This window comes from Heteronotia binoei, chromosome 10 (assembly GCF_032191835.1).
Source record: "Heteronotia binoei isolate CCM8104 ecotype False Entrance Well chromosome 10, APGP_CSIRO_Hbin_v1, whole genome shotgun sequence".
NCBI classification, from domain to species: Eukaryota; Metazoa; Chordata; class Lepidosauria; order Squamata; family Gekkonidae; genus Heteronotia; species Heteronotia binoei.
The window spans coordinates 98,557,386-98,575,956 of NC_083232.1; the positions used below are offsets into that span (position 1 = coordinate 98,557,386).

At 47.4% G+C, this 18,571-nt stretch overlaps 1 protein-coding gene across 1 annotated transcript in view; it reads left to right on the plus strand.

The window, feature by feature from the left end:
* LOC132578270 (band 4.1-like protein 4B) overlaps positions 1 to 18,571 on the plus strand; it is a 95,987-nt gene that overhangs the window by 12,269 nt on the left and 65,147 nt on the right. Inside the window, exon 4 of the mRNA XM_060248194.1 lies at positions 14,805 to 14,866. Within this exon, the coding sequence (XP_060104177.1) occupies positions 14,805 to 14,866 (62 nt within the window). The remainder of the gene's footprint in view (positions 1 to 14,804; positions 14,867 to 18,571) is intronic.

Here is an 18,571-nt window from a genome sequence, read left to right on the forward strand (position 1 = left end):
TGTGAACAGTTCCCCTGGAGAAGAAAGGTGGACTCTGGGGTATTATACCTTGCTGAGGTCCCTCCCCAGGCTCTACCCCCCCCCCCAATCACCAGGTATTTCCCAACCCAGAGGTGTCTGGGAAATACCTGGAGATTTTGGGGGTGGAGTCTCTGGAGGGTGAGGTTTGGGGAGGGGAGGGGCCTCAGCAGAATATAATTTTTTTATTAGTGCCTGTCACCATCTGATCTAAATTTTGATTTGCTGCTACGCTAACTTGTTTTTAACAATTAATTTGTGATATTGTTTTTTAACTTCTTGTTACCCTCCCAGAGCCTTGCTGTGCAGGGAAGGGGTTGCTGAAAGTCTGATACATTTAAAAAACAAAACAAAACCCTGTTCAGATAGGGCAGCCCACATCAGATTGGAAAATTTCTGAAGATTTAAGGGGTGGAGCCTGGGAAGGTTGGGTTTTGGGGAGGAGAGACACCCTCAGTAGGGTCCAATGATCTAGAGCTTGGGGGCTTGATTCGGCCCTTGGGCCGCATGTTTGACACCCCTGCCCTAGAGCCACCCCAGTTGTTGAAAAGTCAGCTGAAGGAGATATATGTGTAAACCAGACCTCAGATTAGTCCGTTTGCTTGTGTACCTCTGTGTTCTCCTCATGACTGTAACTCCTGTGCAGTGCAACTAGTTGAGATGGCTGCTTCAGCACCTGGAGGATGAACCCAAACAAGAGTCCACTGTAGACTTGGGAAAAAAATATCAGGAGGGCAGCCCCTTTTCCCTCTTTTCCTTGGCCTGGGACTCTGAGCGCTCTGGAATTAGCTGCTAGAGTCGCATTGGAATAGAGATTCACATCTGAACATGACTAAACATGAGTCAACAGTGTGATGTGGTGGCTAAAAAGGTCAGTGCAATTTTGGGCTGTATCAACTGAAACGTAGTGTCCAGATCACGTGAAGTGATGGTATGGCTTTGCTCTGGTAAGACCTCACCTGGAGTCTTGTGTTCTGTTTTGGGCACCATAATTTAAGAAGGATATAGACAAGCTGGAACAGGTCCAGAGGAGGGCGATGGTGAGGAGTCTGGAGACCAAGTCCTAGGAGGAAAGGTTGAAGGACCTGGGGATATTTAGCCTGGAGAGGAGGTGGCTGAGGTGATATGATCACCATCTTCAAGTACTTGAAGGGCTACTATATAGAGGACGGTGCGAAGTTGTTTTCTGTGACCCCAGAAGGTAGGACCAGAACCAATGGGCTGGAATTAAATCAACAGAGTTTTCGACTAAACATTAGGAAGAACTTCCTGATCATTAGAGCGATTCCTCAGTGAAATAGGCTTCCTCGGGAGGTGGTGGGCTCTCCTTCTTTGGAGATTTTTAAAAAAGAGGCTAGATGGCCACCTGACAGCAACGCTGATTCTGTGAATTAGGCAGTTTATGAAAGGGAAGGCAGGAAGGGTTGCATCAGTGCTTAGTTCTTGTGGTCCTTTCTTACCTGCCCAGGGAAATGCTGATCACCATTTTGGGGTCAGTCAGCAATTTTTCTCCAGGCCAGTCTCCGGGGATCGGGGGTGAGGTGGCCATCTTCTGTGTGTGAAGCAGGTGTAAATGGAGTGCATGGGGGGAGAGGTATTTGTAAATTCCCTGCATTGTGTAGGGGGTTGGACTAGATGACTCTGGAGGTCCCTTCCAACTCTACGATTCTATGATCTGTCCCCAGCACAGGTGCAGGCTAGGGTCTTCTGCTGTGCTCCGTGACTGCCCCCCAATACAAACTCTTCTGAGATCAATGTGACATTGTGGTTAAAGTATGTGGCCCCAGAAGGGAGGACCAGAACCAATGGGTTGAAATTAAATCAAAAGAGTTTCCGGCTCAACATGAGGAAGAACTTCCTGACCGTTAGAGCAGTTCCTCAGTGGAACAGGCTTCCTTGGGAGGTGGTGGGCTCTCCTTCCTTGGAGGTTTTTAAACAGAGGCTAGATGGCCATCTGACAACAATGAAGATCCTGTGAATTTAGGGGGAGCTATTTGTGAGTTTCCTGTATTGTGCAGGGGGTTGGACTAGATGACTCTGGAGGTCCCTTCCAACTCTGTGATTCTATGATTCTAACTGTTGAAAAATACCTTGTTGGATGCAGGGAATGCACCACCCACCTGCCTGCAGGTCTAGCAAAGTTGGTTGAATTCCTCCCTTGGTCCTCTTAGAAGCAGTTGTTGACTGTAAATGCATATTTATTGCATTTAAAAACATTTTTACGCTGCCTTTCCACCCAATCAGGATCCCCAAGGCAGCAAACATAAAAACATGGAAACATTTGAACCATTAAAATGCAGGTAAAATGGTTTAAAAATTCAATAAAAACACATCAACACGCAATGCTAGAAGGAGGGCCAGTAACCATTACTGGGGGGTATGACAAGGAAGTTTTCACCCACTGGCCGAATTCAGTGGTAAAGGGAGATGGTTGAGTCTCTCTGTGGAGGAAGTTCTAAAGTTTTGGAACTTCAGAAAGTCTTTTTGGGGGTTGCCACCTGTTCAGCCTCAGATAGCAGGGGCAACTGAGGCAGAGCCTCTGAAGATAACCAGAGTGAATGCGGAGAGCCAGTTTGGCGTTGTGGTTAAGTGTGTGGATTCTTATCTGGGAGAACCGGGTTTGATTCCCCACTTGCACCGGCTGGAATGGCCTTGGGTGAGCCATAGCTCTGGCAGGAATTGTCCTTGAAAGGGCAGCTGCTGGGAGAGCTCTCTCAGCCTTACCCACCTCACAGTGTTCTGTTGTGGAGGAGGAAGATAAAGCCATTCTGAGACTCTGAGATTCAGAATGGTGGGTGGGATATAAATCCAATATCATCATCATCATCATCATCATCATCATCTGCAAGAAGGCTGCCAGAAGATGTAGTGATGGCCACGGCATAGCTTTAAAAGGGAGCTAGATTTATGGCTGAGAGGCCCATCAGAGGTCTATTGTGGTGGCTGAAGGGAACCTCCACATCCAGAGGCACTAAACCTGTTAGTGCCTCAGCCCCTCTGCCCTGTTGTTGGCCCTCCAGAGGAACTGACTGGCCACTGTGTGTGACGCATGCAAGACTAGATAGACCCTCACTGGTCTGACTCAGCAGGGCTCTTGTGATGCTCTTATGTTCTTGAGGTGGTCCTTATGGTATGTTGGTTGCTGCAGGCAACACGGAAGAAGGTCGTTTGGGTTGCTTGATTTGGGACCTCTTTCTGGTGATTGGCTGGCAGGAGCCCAGATTTTTAGGAGTCTGCTTTTTGGCCCAGAGTCCTCAAAACCTCACTCTCCCCCCTGCTTCTTTCCTCCCTTTCATAGTCTGCTTACCTAGACTCCCACATGGAGACGGATGCTTAAAACAAAGAGAAACGATTTGCTAGGGAAGCAACCTGTCATCTAATGCCATCGTGCTTCACAGTTGCAAATGATTTAGGAGAGTGTATAATGAAACACTGTCTGTTATCGCTGTTGCCAAATAGTAAGATTATGTTGCTTTTTATGAGGCTTGGATCTGCGTTTTACGGTATTCTCTGCTCTGTCTCCTAGCCTAGGTTTCGGGTGGAAGGTCAGTGGTGGATAGCAATGTTGTCCAGTGAAGAAGAACTGGGGCTTACCCACTTAGGTTTCTCACGCACAAACTCCAGGCCTCTCTGACTATTTCTGCAAAATGGAAGGCTCCAGAGTGTTGTTTGGGTAGAAGGCTGGGCCTGTTCTTGGGCCTGACAGTGTACCTCTGTCATGAACAGAGAAGGCTCTTCTGCACTATCATTTTCGTTGCTTGTGTGTTCCTGATTATTAACACAATCACTTCTTCTTGAGCCAAAAACTGTTATATTTTGTGAAATGTGCCCTTTTCACTGGTGATGCACCTGGTTTCGTTTTATTGTTCTACTGTTTTGGTTTTATTGTATTGTTTTAAATTTGAATTGTAGATTTTTATTGTCCAATTTATGTTGTGATCCACCCTGAGCCCGTTATGGGAAAGGGCGGAATATAAGCCTACTATAAATAAATATTGCTGTGGGGTTTTTTTTTTCTTTTCTGCCCATGTTTTGCTCCCTCAAGGAGTCAATTTGATATTATGTCTCTGGCCATCCAGTATATCTTCCTGCAGTTTAAAAACTTGGGGTATGACAGACATACAGTGATGTAATATCAAATCAATCACTAGAGGGAGCAAAACACATGCAGGAAAGAAAACCACCACCACCACCCTGAAGCCATAGGGCCACTCAAGCAGGGAAAATGGGAATGCAGAAGAGCCCTGACTTGCTACTGTGGACTGCTCAGGGAAGATTGGCCATGGGGGAGGGCAGGCTGTCTTTCAGTGGGGATCCTGCTCTCTGTTGCTGAAGATCACCAGAACTCTTTGCGCTCTTCATAGGGGCCCCATGCTCACTCCAAACCAGGGATCTCCGACTTTTTTGAAGCTCTGGATGCCTCTGGAATTCTGACAAACAGTGGAGGGCACAATCACCAAGCAGCTGCTGCCAAAAGTGGAGCCAAGCACTCACAGAGAGAGGGAGAGGGAGGGAGAGTGCAGGGAAGAAGAGGGATAATTGAAAGAATGCACTGGGAAAGAGGAGGGAGACCAAGTCCTATGAGGAAAGGCTGAAGGAGCTGGGGATGTTTAGCCTGGAGAGGAGGCGGCTGAGAGGTGATAGATCACTATCTTCAAGTACTTGAAGGGCTGTCATATAGAGGATGGGATGGAATTGTTTTCTGTGGCCCCAGAAGGTAGAACCAGAACCAATGGGTTGAAATTAAATCAAAAGAGTTTCCGGCTCAACATTAGGAAGAACTTCCTGACCGTTAGAGTGGTTCCTCAGAGGTGGTGGGCTCTCCTTCCTTGGAGGTTTTTAAACAGAGGCTAGATGGCCATCTGACAGCAATGAAGATCCTGTGAATTTAGGGGGAGGTGTTTGTGAGTTTCCTGCATTGGGCAGGGGGTTGGACTAGATGACCCTGGAGGTCCCTTCCAACTTTATGGTTCTGTGATTCTATGAGGGAGAGACAAGATAAAACTAATGCAGTACTGTCAGCTGCTGCTGCTAGAGTTATTTTAATCTGCACAGCCAATCAGATCTTTGGTGGCCAATCAGAAGCCCCGCCTGGCCCTTCCCACTTTCCAAAAGCAGCGGTGCCAGGAAAAGCTTTGGCGGGTTCTGTGGCGCTCACGGGCACCACGCTGGGGACCCGTGCCGTGAACCATAGAGAGCTGGGTCTCTGTCAGGGTTTGCCCCTTTCATTGGGCCTTCTACGTATTGTGCCCTGTCCATTTTCTTTATGACTCTGTTGTCTGTTTCTTGAGGTTTCTCCCATCCCCTTCTTACACCAGATGGGCTAGCCTTCCTCTGGTGTGATACAATTCAGCTTTGGGATAAACAGTCTTCCTTCCCCCTTGACCCAAGTCCCTGCTTGTGCAGTCAGGAGAGCATCTATGTATATTTATAGCCTTCCCTCCACCCAAAGTCACCCTGCCTTCTTGGCAAACACAATTAACCGAGAATGAATTTCTCTCCCCCCGCAGCAATTGGGGTGAATTAAGTCCGCATCTCTGCCCACAGCCTTTGTAATGGATCTGCTTATTAAATGATAAGCATGAGAAGAGGCAGAGAGACTTGCTTTAAAAAAAAAAACCCAAAACACCTCCCCAAAACCTCATGTGAGAAAGTTGCAGTAGCCCCAAAGGCTGGGCAGTGGGAAGAGATGCCCAGGTCCCCTGCTGGGCTCCGTGTTTTGTCTTCAGGAAGATGGGGAAGAGGCAGGCAGGAGGACTTTTCAGGGCCAGGAACCTCAAGTGTTCCTTCTAAGCTGAGTTAGACATTACCTTTTACAGAGCCAGTTTGGTGTAATGGTTAAGTGCATGGACTCGTTATCTGGGAGAACCGGGTTTGATTCCCCACTCCTCCACTTGCAGCTGGAATGGCCTTGGGTCAGCCATAGCTCTGGCAGAGGTTGTCCTTGAGCCTGCTTCGGTGGGGAGGGCAGGATATAAATCAAATAAATAAATAAAATAGAACCCTCTCAGCCCCACCCACTCACAGGGTGTCTGTTGTGGGGGGAGAAGATATGGGAGATTGTAAGCCGCTCTGAGTCTCTGATTCAGAGAGAAGGGAAATGAAAGGTCCCCTGTGCAAGCACCAGTCGTTTCTGACTCTGGGGTGACGCTGCTTTCACTACGTTTTCAAGGCAGACTTTTTATGGGGTGGTTTGCCATTGCCTTCCCCAGTCATCTACACTTTCTGCCCAGCAAGCTGGGGACTCATTTTACTGACCTTGGAATGATGGAAGGCTGAGTCAACCTTGAGCCGGCTACCTGAAAACCCAGCTTCCACCAGGAATCAAACTCAAGTTGTGAGCAGAGCTTAGGACTGCAGTACTGCAGCTTTAACACTCTGTGCCAAGGGGCTCTTATTCTCAGAGAGAAGGGCGGGGTATAAATCTGCAATTCTTCTTCTTCAATTAGTTTCCCACAGAGATGTTCAGCCCTGCTGAAACTGCCATTCCCTGGGCGCAACTCCTGTGTAAAAAGTACAGATGGGTTTGATTTGGGTTGGGACTGTGGCACTGGAGAAGGAGGGACTTAAGGTTGGCAATTCCTCCCTGGCATCTGCCCCTCACCAATCGGTAACAGGAGGATTATCCCACCAACCTACCTTGTCGGGTGACTGTAAGGTACTGATATCCTTCTAATGCATTGATCCAGGTGGGCAGCCATTTTGGTCTGAAGCAGTAGAGCAAAGAAGGAGTCAAATAGCAGTCTTGACATTCCCCACCAGCTACATGCAGCTCTGCTCACTTGTACCCCATTCCCTCGCCTGAAGAAATGCATGCATACAAAAGCTCACATTCTGCATAAAACGTCGTTGGTCTTAAAGGCACTACTGGACTCCTGCTTCTAATGCATGTTGAACATTCCGAAGTACATAAATGCCAAATAGTAAGACCACAATTCATACTACTTTATATACCTGTTCTAAAAACTTTTCGTCTATGTATACAACACCTGCAGCTTCAAGGGCAGTTTACTGGCAAATCTACGGTATATGCGTAATAATGCTAGAAACATGATATTCGTGTGTGACCATACGCATGAGCACATTGGAGAGGCCTTATACTGAATTAGACCATCAGTCCATCAAGGCCAGTATTGTCTACTCAGACTGGCAGCAGCTCTCTGAGGTCTCTGGCAAAAGTCCTACCCGTCATCTACTACCAGATCTTTTCAAGTGGAGATGCCGGGGATTGAACCTGGGGCCTTTCCCGTGCTGAGCAGATGCTCTGCCACAGCCCCTCCCCCCCCATCTGTAAACCTCTTGGCCTCTCTGTGGGTGATGAAGTCAGCAAAACACAACCACACACAGACAAAGAAGACATCTTTACCTATGTAGGAGATCCTCCAGGTATGTAGAAAAATAGGATTTTGTAACTGAATCCAAAGAAAATAAGAAGAGAGAACCTCAAAAACTTGCCTGAAAGGACTGAATATAACCCAGAAGATCTGGAAAGCAGCGAAGTGCCAGTTAAAGGAGGAAATCAGGGAGAAGAAATCAGCCAGTCATGGCCTCTGAACATCCAGAGAATCGTAGAGAGAATATTTTGTGTGTGTTGAGGGGGGGGGGGGGGGAGGGACAGTTTCAAGTGCTCAGCTTGTGACTGCGTATGTGTATAAAAGACAAATTCTACAAACTGTGGGAAGGAGGGATAAAAATTTGTAAACAGCAGCAATCGAGCCTGCATTCAACCAAAATGGTGGCCAGATCCTGCTTTTCAAGGAAGGGGTGCCCCACCCAAGCTGGGTCATGATGCTGGGTACTGCAGAGAAGGCCTGACCCTCTGTCTGCAGACTAGACAGCATCCCCAAGCTGCTCCATGGATGCTGACTGGAAACAGCTGGCTTCTTGGCCCTTGATTGGCTGCATTATTGACCTATGGTACAACTGTCTGAGCTCATGTGACTTTCAGTATCTTACTAATGATGAGCAAAGGCTCAAATATCCCAAGCACATTTTTCTCATCCTGAGGCACCCACCTGAGGAGATTCCACTCACCCTCTTTTACCAGCCCTAAAAAGGTCAAGGTAGTCCCCTGTGCAAGCACCAGTCGTTTTCGACTCTGGGGTGACGTTGCTTTCACGACGTTTTCACGGCAGACTTTTGACGGGGTGGTTTGCCATTGCCTTCCCCAGTCATCTACGCTTTCCCCCCAGCAAGCTGGGTCCTCATTTGACCGACCTCGGAAGGATGGAAGGCTGAGTCAACCTGGAGCTGGCTACCTGAACCAACTTCCTCTGGGATCAAACTCAGGTCGTGGACTCCGACTGCAGTACTATAGCTTTTACCACTCTGCGCCACGGGGCTTTTTTCACAAGCTCTACTTAGGTTCCAGGTTCATAAGAACATAAGAGAAGCCATGTTGGATCAGGCCAATGGCCCATCCAGTCCAACACTCTGTGTCACACTGTGTCACACAGTGGTCAATATACACACACACACACACACATACTGTGGCTAATAGCCACTGATGGACCTCAGCTCCATGTTTTTATCCAATCCCCTCTTCAAGCTGGCTATGCTTGTAGCCGCCACCACCTCCTGTGGCAGTGAATTCCACATGTTAATTACCCTTCCTTTTATCCATTCCAACCCGACTGCTCAGCAATTTCAGTGAATGCCCACGAGTTATTGTATTGTGAGAAAGGGAGAAAAGTACTTCTTTCTCTACCTTCTTCATCCCTTGCATAATCTTGTAAACCTCTATCATGTCACCCCGCAGTCGACGTTGCTCCAAACTAAAGAGCCCCAAGCATCTCCAGTTGAAAGGACCTGGTAGGAAGCGATGTGGAAACAAAAGCCTGGGAGAGATCCACTGCCAGTCTGAGTATTATAGAATCATACAGTTGGACTTGGAAGGACCTCCAGGGTCATCTAGTCCAATCCCCTACACAGTGCACAAAATTCACAAGTACCTGCCCCCCAACCCATACATCCCCAGTGACCCCGGCTCCAAGCCCAGAAAATAGCAGAACCCTCCAGGATCCCTTGCCAAACTGGCCTGGAGAAAAATTGCTGACTGACCCCGAAGTGGTGAACATGGGCATGTAACAAGGGGACCCAAGAAATAAGCCGTGATGCAGCCCTTCCTGACCTCCTTAATTCACAGAATGATGTTGTTGTTGTTGTTGTTGTGGCATCTTGCAGGCCACATTGGGACATCCCCCACAGAGCTTTGGCCCCTCTCTGCTTCTCTTTCCTGCAAAACCCACTCCAGATTCATAGCTGGATAAAGCAGATACACCCCACAACTATTCAAAGTTTTATTATGTCTAAGAGAAGATATTTTGAATTGCATCTCTTCTCAAAGCTGCCATTTGGAAATAAACCAAAGGCACAAATCCAACCATATATTTGTGATTTTTTTTTAAAAAAAAAATTGGCCATGTTTTCTTTTTTATTTCACTTTCTTTTCTGGTTTGCATACGTTAGTGCCTGGATAGTTCTACTAACTCCACCCCACCTTCTCCAAAACTTTGCTAATTGGTGTACAGGGTTGTTGGTCAATGGGGCACATTGATGGGATTTCTCCTAACCATTGCATGGGGTAGCAAATCTTTTTTAAAAGACACCTTTGGGGGGGGGGAAAGCTATTTCTCCCCCCTCCCTGCCCCCACCATCATAAGGGCCAGGAAATAATTTCTGATGAGCTGTGAAACCCAAAGGCTGTTCTGTGCTGGAGAATTAGATCCTTTACTATAATGATGGGGTTGTGAAGGGGGCGGAGCTATGCAAATGAGGCACACTCAGTCTCTGGGATAACAGAGAGATGCTGAATTCTGGCACTGGGGTGTGTGTGATGTCGTGAAGGAGACAAGTTTTGCCTTCCCCAGTTGGATTCTTTGCTTGCAATCTGTTCTTATTTCCCCGTCTCTGTGTGAGTAATGGCTGTCTGTTTACTCATGTGGAGAGAGTCAATGGCAGAGTCAACAGCCCATACAGTCAGCAGCACTGTGGCCCCCAGCAGGATCCAGACAAAATATCTGGGGCACTGCAGAATTAGTAACGTACAAACTCCTCATTAAACCACTGCTATTAATTCAATCTCTTGATTCAATAGCAGTGGAAAAATCATGCATATAATCATGATTCAACTATATAAAATCGATGGGCATTTGTAACAAAATTGTATAGTCCACAGAAGGTGATCTCCCAGAAGGACAACTGACCTCCAGAGATGAGTTCCCCGGGAGAAATTGAGGGCTTTGGAGGGTGGTCTCCATGGAATTATATCCTGGTGAGGCCCCTCCCCAAACCCTTCCCAGGCTCCACCCCCAAATCTCCCGGGATTTCCCAACCTGGAGACCTCAAGTTGGCAACCCTAATTACAACTGATCTCCAGTCTACCAGGATCCAGAGAAAACGGCTGCCTTGGAGGGTGGGCTCTCTGGCCCCCCTGTCCCTCCTAACCCCCTCTGTCCCGCCGCACCCTCTGCCTTCTCCAGGTTCCACCCCCAAATCTCCAGTGATTTCCCAAGCCAGAGTTGCTAAATCTTGGTCCAGCGGGGCCCTGAAGGCATGGACTGGATCTGAAAGGAAGGCAGGCGTGCAGAATCCTTGCTATCAGACATGCACTGGATCTCAGGTTGCCGGCTTCTACATCACCAATGGGGAAATGCCTGCTTCCCAAGCTCGGGTCAGTCAGATCTCAGGGTCTCCACAGGAAATACAACAAGATTTGTCCGGTAGGCCCTGTTTTGGACATTGTGGCAAGCTCTGCATTGTATAGCTTGGTACAGGGCAAGGAGGCAGGATTCTTAACGTCAGAAGAGGGGCTGTGGCTCAGTGGCAGGGCATCTCCTTAGCATGCAGAAGGTCCCAGGTTCAATTCCCGGCATCTCCAGTTAAAAGGATGAGGTAGGAAGTGATGTGAAAGACCCCAGCCTGAGACCCTGGAGGACCTCTGCCACCCTGAGCAGACAATACTCGGGGGGGGGGGGTCTGATTTGGTAGAAAGGTTGCTTCATCTGTTCTTCTGGGAGCCTATTGTTGATCATGAACTCAGGGCTGGTGCTAGGCTTTCTGGCACCCTAGACGACTCACCCACTAGTGCCCCCTCCCTCATTATTAAAAATATATATAGGGGAAATGAAGAGCTTCAAACTTGAAACTTTTCACATTTTTAATTTACTGATTTTTAATTTTAATTTTTTTTAAAATGTGATAAGTTATTAAAAAAATCGTGAGAATGTGCTTGCCGGCCATGCCAGGAAGGAGGGTGGCGGGATAGGATGAGGCGGGAGGCCCAGTCACACATCGGGGACAGGGGGGTGGCTTGGCTTTGTTGAGGGCAGCTTGGCCATGGGAGAGGACAAGGGGACAGTGGTCAGGAGTCAAGTGTCAGAGAGGGGGCACCCAGTGGTGCCCCCTAGGCCAGGTGGCGCCCTAGCCGACTGCCTACTTTGCCTACTCCCACGCACCGGCCCTGCCTGAGCTAAACCCTTTGCATCTGCCAGAGCTGAACCTGGGACCTTCTGCATGCCAAGCAGATGTTCTTGCCTTTTACTAGACTGTTGAGCCTTTGGGGGAAAGCTGGGATACACATGCTTTAGTTAAACAGTATTCATATACAGGGGTCCTTTTGTCGAAAAATAGGTGGTGGAGCTGATCCAGGGATTGCGACGCAGCTGCACCTCCTATTCATTGGACAGGGTAGGTGGGGAGGAAGAGGGGGAACCCTCAGAAAGGTTCAGGAGCCGTGCTCCTGTGAGCTCCTGCTGAATCTGAGGCCCGTTCATAGATATAGATCTGCATAGCCATGTGAATGTGCAATGACCGATACTTCATCAGAGGTGATAATTCGTGGGCAACCCACGTGAGGATTGTGCATCTGACGATCTCTCAGCAATCGCTTGTGCGTCTTGTAAAAACACCCCCTTGAATCTGCTCATCTCGTTGTGGGAGACTAGTGAGTAATGCCAGGAGAGGAAAGAAGCTGGAGCGGTGCTCTTCCTCCCTCCCTCCCTCCCACCTGCCCTGTTTTGTTTTGGGTTTTTTTTTTGCTCTCTGTTGCCTTTGCTATTAGTCACCTCCTTGGATGAGCAATGAATCGGCAGCGCTCCTACTTGTCTCAGTTAAAGAGGACGATGCTGCTATGTCTTCATTAAGGCCTCCACTCCCACCACCGTTATCGTTACATCAGCAACCTTTCTTTGGGTGGAACGGTCAGATTTAATTCAGTTTGCTGAAATCTGAAAAGGTTAAAAGCTTATTAATGTGGGAAGCGTAAGTGCGGCGCAAGCCAGGAACAGGGGAGGATCTTGAACTGACATTGCTAAACAGGAGGGGAGATCCGTGGTGGTGCCTTGGCCTGGACGGCCCCAGGTCAGCTCTATCTTGTCAGAGGATAGAAGCTAAGCAGGGTCAGCCCTGGTGGGTACTTGGATGGGAGACCACCAAGGAAGTCCAGGGTTGCTATGCAGAGGCAGGCAACGGCAAGCCACCTCTGTTCAGTTCTTGCCTTGACCTGGATGGCCAGGCTAGCCTGATCTCACATGATCTCAGAAGATAAGCAGGGTCAGCCCTGGTGGGTACTTGGATGGGAGACCACCAAGGAAGTCCAGGGTTGCTATGCAGAGGCAGGCAACGGCAAGCCACCTCTGTTCAGTTCTTGCCTTGACCTGGATGGCCAGGCTAGCCTGATCTCACATGATCTCAGAAGATAAGCAGGGTCAGCCCTGGTGGGTACTTGGATGGGAGACCACCAAGGAAGTTCAGGGTTGCTACCGGGAGGCAGGGGATGGCACATGGCCTCTGAGCATCCAGCCTGATTTCATCAGATCTTGGAAGCTAAGCTGGGTTGGCCCTGCTTAGTATTGAAATGGGAGGCCCCCAAGGAACCCTGGGGTTGCTGTGCAGAGGAAGGTCATGGCAAACCACCTCTGTCCATCTCTTGCCCTGACCTGGGTGGCCCAGGCTAGCCAGATCTCAGACAGTAAGCAAGATCAGCCTTGGATGGGAAAGAGGGTTGCCAAGTAACTCACATGATATCTGGGGACTTTGGGGGTGGGGGTGGGAGACTTTGGGGGGTGGAGCCAGGAGACGTTCACTAAAATAAATAAATAAATACTCAGCAGTGCAGTTCTCCTGAATGCAGCCTTCATTTCCTCACCCAAGCAGCTGTAAATCATCTCTCTCTCTCCCTCACACACACACACAGAAGCAAAAATAAAACCGTTTGCAATCCCCCACTTGTGTGGTCTCACTGGGGCAATTTACTCACGAGTTGCTGAGCTTCCAATAACACAGGGAAACCAAAGGTTCAAGTTTACCCTTTACTATGCAAACGACCTCTGAAAAGCTTGTGCAACAAACGGAGGGTCTGGGCTGCTTTCACAGCTACTGGGAGCAGCCATGTTGTTCTGCCTGCTCACCCCGCCCCCATTCAGCCTTAAAGACACAGACACCCCATCCCAAAAGGAAGCCTTTGCAAGCTTTCTCCTAGCGTTCTGAAGGGGAAGGCACATGGTAGATGTGGGGGCGGAGCTTACCCCCACTGGGGGCAAGAAGGAGCCTGGGAAAGTGGGAGAACGCTTGCTGGGACCTGGAGATTGGCAAACCTAACCAAAGAAGTCCCGGGTTGCTTTACATAGAGGCAGTCAATCACTGGCAAACCACCTCTTAGTTTCTTGCCTTGGAAACCCTGTGGCTGCAACTTGACAGCACTTCCCACCGCCAGCTGCAGGGGGCAGGAGCATTTTTGAGGGCAGAGGCTTCTGTCTTCCTCACAGTCAATGTGGTGCTGCAATATAAGGCCTTGCTCCTGCTGAGGGCTGTGAAACCAAAGCAGTTGTGTAAATGGTGGTTCTTGTGATCTTTTTGGCCACCTGCACTGGACAAATCTTGGCAGTGGCACCAACAAAGCCCACCTGAGAGCTGGAAGGCTTGTTACAAAGAAGTGCCAGATGCTAATTTTTCTCTCCTCTATGCATGTTTCCTTGCCTTAAATAGGCAGCTTATGGTTTGCATCTAGGGTTGCCAATCCCCAGGTGGGGGCAGGGGATCCCCTGGTTTGGAGACCCTCCCCCCGCTTCAGGGTCGTCAGAAAGCAGGGGGAGGGGAGGGGAATGTCTGCTGGGAACTCTGTTATTCCCCATGGAGATTTATTCCCATAGAAAATCATGGAAAATTGATCTGTGGGTATCTGGGGGGCTGTTTTTTGGAGTAGAGGCACCAAAGTTTCAGTATAGCATCTAGTGCCTCTCCCCAAAATACCCCCCAAGTTTCAAAAAGATTGGACCAGGGGGTCCAATTCTGTGCCCCAAAAGAAGGTGCCCCTATCCTTCATTATTTCCTATGGAAGGAAGGAATTGAAAAGGTGTGCCGTCCCTTTAAATTTGATGGTCAGAACTCCCTTTGGAGTTCAATTATGCTTGTCACAGCCTTGCTATTGGCTCCACCCCTAACGTCTCCTGGCTCCACCCCCAAAGTCCCCAGATATTTCTTGAATTGGACTTGGCAACCCTATTTGCATCGTACCTCTGCATCCTGACTCAGACTTCAACTGTAACACGCCTCCCACCTTCTGACCTGGATATAAGGGCTGATAGAGCTTCAGTCTCACTTGTTTCTGATGAAGTGAGCTGTGGGCAGTTCTGTTGCCCTCTAAGGAGCTGCAGGACTTGGATTGCGTTCAGCTGCAGCAACGTTTGCCTTAACTCAAAGAGGCCACTTCAGAATGCGCAATGGTGTCTTGGTGGGGAGGCTGCTTAACTCTGCACAATTCTAAATTACAGCTGTTGTTTCAACAGGTCGGAAAAGAGGAAACCTCTCTGGTAAACCCTGCCAAGACTGCCAGGGACCCTCATGTAAGGTCTGTTGCTTCTTGTTTGCAGGGCTGAAATTCTCACCATGACGTATTCACATATTCAAGGAATGCATGACGCACTACCAGGGGCTCGCCGACCCACCCATAAAATAAATACTTTTTCATTTCCTACCCCTTCAGTCATAGGCTGGTAGGATTCAGAAAAGGAGGGGGAACAAATCAAGCAATCATTAAATACTACGACTATTTAAAAACATCGAACAAAGCAGTAGACAAGTGCACCTTTAAGACCAACTCAGTTTTATTCAGAATGTCAGCTGGATTCTGAATAAAACTGAGTTGGTCTTAAAGGTGCACTTGTGTACTGCTTTGTTCTGTTGCTTCAGACCAACACGGCTGCCTTCTGGGATCTATTTAAAAACATGTGCAAGAAATTTAGCAACAGCTTGCAACCATATCATTAGAAAACAACAATTTCGAGATAATATAGTTACTAGAACGCTGAACGTCAGGATTAATAAAAACTCCTGGTATATCCTGGCTGGCTTTCACAAACAAAGGGCAACGTGACAACACGTGTGAGACAGTTTCTGTTGTTCCACGAGCGCAAGAATACTTTCTTGCCATCAAGGGAATGGCTTTAAACTTTCCAATACATCTGGCTGTTGGAAGTGAATTGCATTTTGCTAATAAAATAATTAACTATGTATGTTTAGGGTTTTGTATAATTTGCAACCATAAAACATGTAGTGGGAATATACCTGTAATACAGAGGAGAACACTTCCTATACAAATCTGTCGGCAGCCCAGACCAATCTTGCAATAAAATAGCTTCACTGACTGTATTCAGTGAGTGATCAGAATAATAATAAAGTGAATTATTATCTGTTGAAAATTCTAATTAACACAATTTGCCCCCAAAAGCATTTTTATGATAAAATGAGTCTTGTTTCATAAAGCATACTAATTGAGTAGGGAGTCCTAGCAAAAATATTTTAACCACATCTTGATCACATATTAAGAGTCCCGTGGCGCAGAGTGTTAAAGCTGTAGTACTGCAGTCCTAAACTCTGCTCACGACCTGAGTTCGATCCCCAGTGGAAGCTGGGTTTTCAGGTAGCTGGCTTGAGGTTGATTCAGCCTTCCATCCTTCCGAGGTCGGTAAAATGAGTATCCAGCTTGCTGGGGGGGGGGGGAAGTGTAGATGACTGGGGAAGGCAATGGCAAACCACCCCTTTAAAAGTCTGCCGTGAAAACATTGTGATGGGACGTCACCCCAGAGTCGGAAACGACTGGTGCTTTCCTTTCTTTTGCTGATCACATGGAGATAGATCAGAATGGATAGCCATGTCAGTCTGTAGCAGTAGAAAAGAGCAAGAATCCAAGAGCACCTTAAAGACTAACAGAATTTGTGGCAGGTACAAAGCAACGACTCACAAAAGCTCATCCCCCGCCACAAATTTTGTTAGTCTTTAAAGCGCTTCTGGACTCTTGCATACTTCCATGTCATTGATTGTACGGAGCACAAACCCAGTTTCTGATCTAATTCCTGAACTGGAGATGCAATTGGGAATTCCCAATATGCTTAGAAAAAGACTCATTTGCAGTCTCTCAAGATCTTTGACAATCGTAATGATGCCTCATAATATGATTGCAGGTCATAACTTTGGAGTTATATACTTGGAGCATTGCTGAAAAGGACCGTCCACCTTTCATAAAATAACATTTCCTCAAGGAATTAGAAGCTGAAAGCTCCTTTTTATGTTTTTAAATGGATTTTCCATGTCATGAGTGCATCAAAATGGATGCCTAGATATTTCTAAGAATCGACTTGCTCCAACTCCAGTCTCGGCAGCCGCTCCCTGTTCTGTATTTTAGATTTATTTTGACTCGTGCTAAATAATTCCATTTCATAGTAATTAAGCCTTTTCCTAGTTGATGTCACTAAGGAGACGTTGTTGTCGTCATCGTCATCATCCAGCATTAGATTAAGAGGATGCCCTCCCAGCAATAGAGCCTTTGCATTCACTTTTGACAAAGAGGGTCTCAGGTCCTCTTTGCAGAGGACTCTTTATACTGTGCTCTTTATAGAAAGCAGTAGAAAAAAACAAGAATCCAGGAGCACCTTAAAGACTAAACAATTTGTGGCAGGCAAGGAGCTTTCATGAGTCAAAGTGAGCTGTGACTCACGAAAGTTCCTCCCCTGCAGCCAGAAATTGTTTTAGTCCTGAAGGTGTTCCTGGACACTTGCTCTTTTCTGCTGCTACAGACAGACTAACACGGCTGAACATCTTGATAAGAAGGTCAAGGTAGTCCCTGTGCAAGCACCAGTCGTTTCTGACTCTGAGGTGACGTTGCTTTCACAACGTTTTCATGGCAGAATTTTTATGGAGTGGTTTGCCATTGCCTTCCCCAATCATCTATACTTTCCCCCCCAGCAAGCTGGGTACTCATTTTACCCATCTTGGAAGGATGGAAGGCTGAGTCAACCTGGAGCCGGCTACCTGAACCAGCTTCTGCTGGGATCGAACTCAGGTCTCCGACTGCAGTACTGCAACTTTACCACTCTGTGTCACGGGGCTCTTAACATCTTGATACAGACTGCAAAGAGTGCTCGAGCCAAAATTTATCCTTCAGCCGCTGGAATTCTTTCTGTTAGAAGGGCCTGCTTTGACCATTGAACCTATAAAGTTCTATTTGTATACAATAATTGAATTAAATGCAACAATCATCAAAAAACTGCATACATTTGTAACTTACCCCATAGCTTTTCTCTGTTTATTGTATCGAATGCTGACTTCAAATCAAAGAAGGCAGCATATGGTCTAGTCGCCTTTAGATATTTTTCCGCCAAATGTGACAAAAGTATCCCATGATACATTATGGAAACGCCCTTCCTAAGCCCAAATTGTTCTGGCCTCCAGATTTTGTAAATATCCATCCAAGATTTCAGTTTAAAGTCCAAGTGTGTTGCATATAGCTTACCCAGAACAGAAAGCAGGGTGATATTTTGCAGAGTCTGAGCGGATACCTCTATTTTTATAGTTAGGAACCCCAACTGAGGAATGATTGCCAGTCTGCAGGAATTTCACCTGTTTGAGCCAACCCAGTGAAGAAAGAAGCCGGGGGAAGGCCCACCAAGTGGGACTTCAAAAATAACTGCGGGGGCAGAATCCTGGGAGGCCCTGCAGCCTCACCAGGTTTCAGATGATGACTCAAGCTAAGAACTTTTTCAGGTTCAACCTTCTCCCATACTTATTTACCTAATGCTAAATTACAGGGCGCTTTTACTCACACTAAATAATGTTCTTTGCAACTGGATTTTACTGTATGAAATGGCAAACTCCACGTGCAAACAGTTGCTGAAGCAGATTGAAACGGTATTATTTAGCATGTGTGAAAGAGATGTTATGACAAGCCTCAATACTTCCACACCCGTGAGAGAAGTAGTCCACCCATACTTCTGGAGAGATTTTTCTCTTCACTTTTGGAACCCTCTACTGCCGATTTAAATCATTAAAGGTTCTCCAAGATAATTGTGGATTTTTTGATTGGGCATCCAATTTTAGCTGCACCAGTTTTATGTGTGTGCTTTTTTGCATGCCGCTGCCTCCCGCAAGCTTGTTTCTGGCAACTGGAAGTCTGGTGATGAGAGCAGAAAGCTTTCATTCTGTGATGAAGTCTCTTGAGTTTTGATTTAGCCTTCTGACATTCTCGATTATACCCTGCCACCTTTCCCACCCTTCTTAC